This window comes from Sphaeroforma arctica, assembly GCF_001186125.1.
Source record: "Sphaeroforma arctica JP610 unplaced genomic scaffold supercont1.443, whole genome shotgun sequence".
Classification (NCBI taxonomy): domain Eukaryota; class Ichthyosporea; order Ichthyophonida; genus Sphaeroforma; species Sphaeroforma arctica.
In genome coordinates, this window is record NW_014040115.1 from 11,998 (window position 1) to 16,684 (window position 4,687).

The following is a 4,687-nucleotide window of genomic DNA, read 5'->3' on the forward strand; positions in this document are numbered from 1 at the left end:
ACTACACACACACACACACACACACACACACACACACACACACACACACACACACACACACACACACACACATATATATATACCTGGGCTGCACCAGTGGTTCGCATGGCTGTATATGACTGTGTTAATCTGCTGAAGCATTCCCTAACGGCTTTGGCTTGGTTGTAGTTCCCTCTCATCAAACCACACCAGGAGTACCGCATAGAAGACAGCACATGCTATAGCATCAGATTTATAGCCCCATTCGTTCGCTTTTCTTTCCGATTTCACTTTCTTGTTCGAGTCTTATGCCCTGGATCCCGCTTGCTCGTCGTCCAGCGTAACAATGATAGACTCGGTGAAGAACAGACACAATCTTTTGGCAAAAACGTCATACTAAAAAATCTCATACATTTTGAACTGTGTCCCAACGGTAGGGATAATGAACTGGGTTATATCCTACGTAGTTGTACCTGTCAGTTGAATGAATTGCATCGTCTGCATCTTTGTGATCCCCGGCCCACACTTTAATTATGCGATGACTTGACTCTATGGTAAGACCAAGTACTCTATAAGCAAAGTGTTGGGCTAAAACGCTTTGAGCTTCGATTCCTCTACGCATGTGAGCTTTTTATTCGTTTTACGAGCCGCTCTTATACTAGAGTTTCTGTATTTTTCTGTATTTAAGCACCTTAGACAAAACACAGTCTGCCAATGTGAGAAGTACATGTGCACCATCTACTCGTCCCTCTAAATCTGTCTATAATGACGCCGTTTACACGCCTGTGTATGTATTGTACGCGTATGTGAGTGAGTCCTATTACCTATGTATTGTGATATGAATTCTGACTCGTATACTACCTTCAAAGCTTTGATACTATCTAATTTCCACGCCTTTAACTGTTCAGTATAGCATCCTATTATTTTATTCTGTCTGTCAGTTAAATCTATATCATAAGATATTGTGAGTGACTTCGCGCTCTTTGTTGACTTGCCAGCTTTGTCTGTGTTTATGAGCTTTTTAGTAACTGCTCTGACCTTTTTAGCCTCTACATTTTTGTCTTACTACTTGTGCTTTTACTCGATGTTTTGGTTCTTGATATTGTAGGTATAGATGTACGTTGTGCGTATCTACTACAGCCATATCTACAGTTTGTGTGTCTTGTGATGTTTGAATATTGTGTGTACATTTACTACATATACCTTCGGCTCCAAAGCCCTCATTGATCGGATCATCAGGCATACTAGCAGCCGAACATGATGGGAACGGATGTACACTGTGTATACATTTACTACACTTATGTTGTATGTTCTTTCCTTGCTCACAAGTACCACACCGTGTACACGCATAACATTGTGGACGTTCTGTAAATCGATCCTGTTCAATACATGTTCTACTGTGTGCAAATTTAATGCATAGGCTACACTGAACACGAACACCATTTAATACTACTTCAAAAAAAAACCATGCATACTGTTTGACCTACTGATTGTGGTTGCAGTACCTCCATTGTCTGTTTGACTTAGCATGGTGTTGTTGCATTGACGGTTGTCGCCATCACGTTGTGGTGAACGTTCTTCGGTACCTTGTGTTAGCCATCGATTTGTTTTGTAACAAGGTACTCTATATTGATCTAAGTCATTTAGTGTATAGTTATCTAGTGAAGGTGAGTGTGTTTGTGTATTTGATGCATGTAATCTAGATGGCAACCGTGCATGTGCGTTGAATTGATTGTGTGCCATTGAATATAATTCTTGAACTCCTATCGTACTATAATAGTTTTCGTTGTATTGATATTATATGATGTTTGATTGCCAATCATCATTGTCGAGTTGAATAGTGTACTGTGTGTTCGTGTAAACGAGGTAAGGCATCAGATGCAGAAATGTGGCTAAATATGCATATGCATCGACGCCATCTGTACGTTGTCTATTCTGTGCGTGATCAGGAGGGTGTGTTATGCCAAGTGATAGCCTGTGTGTTTTGGTAGGTTAGTGTGTTGTAACTTCAACCATTTGCTGAATGAGAATGGCTGGGCCGTTTTACAAGTTTCCGGTGTCGTTTCCGTCGCAATTTTCCACCCTTTCTATTCCGCTGAATTTCTTTTGGCCAAATTGTCTCACATATTCTATCGATTTTCAAAAAACAAATATTTTCTGGTCCAGAAATTTGAAAATCGACAGAATCTGTCGCTTCTTTGGTACTGGTGATATTTCTTTATAGCGTCGAGTTCGATTTGTTTGTGCTTGTTTGGCGTCTTATCTTCTTCATCGCCTACACCCGATATTAAGTATTGATCTCCAGCTGTTGAAAAGTAAATATCCAATGATTTAGCATCCATAATCCCTAGGATAACAATATTCTTTGCATTTAAACAAACGAAGTCAACAAAGCACAACCCACACTGAACGTACTCGTAGTTTCAATAGTGATGGCTTCCTCCATAGTCATGATACCGTCTATATTGCAAGTCTGCAATTTGAAGATATATTTATCCTCTCTTCTTTTTTTTTTTTTTTGTAGTTCATTGTCACTTGGATGATAGTCTGGATCAGCTATAGCACACACAATAAGATTTAGAATTGGCTCACAATACTATCGATGTCTCATTTCACATCATCCTTAATTGTCCGAGTAATTGGCTGAGTAGTTGATCGACGAAATTTCTTGTAGACATGTAGACTTCTTCCAGCAAAGAACTAAGCTAAGGAAAGACGTTTGGTCCCAAAAATATTGAATATTTAAAGTAACATCAAGCAGATTGGCTGGGTATCCGAATTGCCATCATCTGCATAACAACCAATTGCAATAGAACAATGGACCTGTCCGTATCTCTATGACCTAGGTCCCTCAACGTAGAAGTGGACACTTATAGAGGTAAACATTTAAATATTTATAGAGATTGACACATAAATAGGGACAATATTATATATTTCAATTTGGATAATGTTATATGTCTACATGTACATCACATAAATAGCGAAAAATATGTAATTTTTTCGTTTTCATCGAGAAAATTGACTTTTCCACATTTTCAGTGTACATTTAGCGACTTTGTTCTACTTTGGGTTATTCAGGTCTTATAATATCTTCCTTTAGATGAATTAGCTCAACGGAAATGTAGGCTTTGTTTGAAATTGTGGAGGAAGAAATTAAAATGATGAATCAATTGAATACCCATGATCCGCGGGGAAGCTCATTATCAAGCTTCTCAAAGCTGTAACAAACGAGGCGTGCCCCAAGTATATATGTGTTACAGTCAGCATGAGCTGGATGCAATACTGGGTGAACTTTAATTATCCTTTGATTTTTCAAATAATTGATATCGGTGAAATTTGAAGGAAAAAGTACAGCCATCAAATCTAAACATAGTGTTAGGTTGTAAACTAATGGAAACAAATATTTTCTAACACTAAGCCTCTTGCTATTCAGGTCTTAAAAATCTTCCTTTAGATTGAACTACATAGCTCAACGCAAAAGTAGAATTTATTTTGAAATTGTGGAGCAGCAAATTATATGATAAACTAATCGAATATTACAATCAAGTATCACACACTGGCTTTCAACGGAAACAAGGTATTTTAATGCCGAGCACCTCAGATACATATAAAATTATGCAATTTTTCATTTGTCGTTCGTAATTTCAAAACGATTTTTTTACTGCCATGCTGAAAGAGAGAATTAACCTAAAATAATAAGTAACCACGATTTTTTTCTAGCACCCACAACGCATATATGATAGACTATTTATCAGTCAGACTTAAAAGCGCCGATATGCACTATAGTATTATTTTCTTCAAACTCTCCTTCAAACCTACTTTCATTTTCTACGATCCGCATCTATATTAGAGCAACCAAAATCCATTACACCGTATTTTGTCACAAGTATTACGATGTTGGAGATCAAATTCTGGTACACCAAAGTATAACCAGGTCCATTTTCCACCAAGTCTTATTTAGATGTGCAAGAGATGGAAAGGGGGTAGTTTGGGCGTGTTGCAGAATCTTCTTCGAGTTGTGCACAGGCGCCAGTATGAGAGATTCCATATTGTCCAGCTCCTTATCGATATATTGCAATTGTGCTGCCGGTATTAATGCCGCCATATCGGCCTTATACAGCTCGACATATACATGAACTCAAAAAAAAATCCCGCTGCATAGTTCAACTATGTACCCGCAGACTTTCATGATTACAACTTTGAATGGAGTCTAAAAAGTCATTGTGGCAAAATACAAATTGCAGTCTGCAGCCTTAAGTAAATATCGGACAGGCCTCTGATACAAAATCCAACAAAGACCAATTTGGATTCTCCCTGAAGTGACACCGATTTGAAGAGATTGGATATTGACCCCCCGTGCTCGAAAAAAAAAATTCGTCACCTGCGGCTGACTAATAAGCCTATATAAAAAGTGTATCAGGTCATTATGTGGGGGTGGAGGACGGACATTCTTTATCTTCAGGATATGCAAAGTGCTACTTAATAACTTTGGATATCATATCTATAACGTCCTATCAATGTCGCCCAACCCTTGTTCCATGCTTCATCCTTGCACAAAGAGATACCCTGAAGTAATTCGACGCTGCAGCGGTTCTAAATTCAAACTGAAATATTTCTGTGGCGAACATTTTATGTATATCTATCATGTCAAGAGTAACAGATGAGTGATAAGGGAAAAGAGTAGGCTCTGCTATAAGGACGACTGCAG

The 4,687-nt window shown here is 38.3% G+C and overlaps 1 protein-coding gene across 1 annotated transcript in view; it reads right to left on the reverse strand.

Moving 5' to 3' along the window:
- Window positions 1-224, reverse strand: part of SARC_06296 (hypothetical protein) — a gene marked incomplete at its 3' end in the record, with an annotated part of 1,523 nt that extends 1,299 nt beyond the window's left edge. The window contains exon 1 of the mRNA XM_014299798.1: window positions 84-224. Within this exon, the coding sequence (XP_014155273.1) occupies window positions 84-203 (120 nt within the window). The 5' untranslated portion in view covers window positions 204-224. The remainder of the gene's footprint in view (window positions 1-83) is intronic.
- Between the last annotated feature and the right edge of the window lie 4,463 nt (window positions 225-4,687).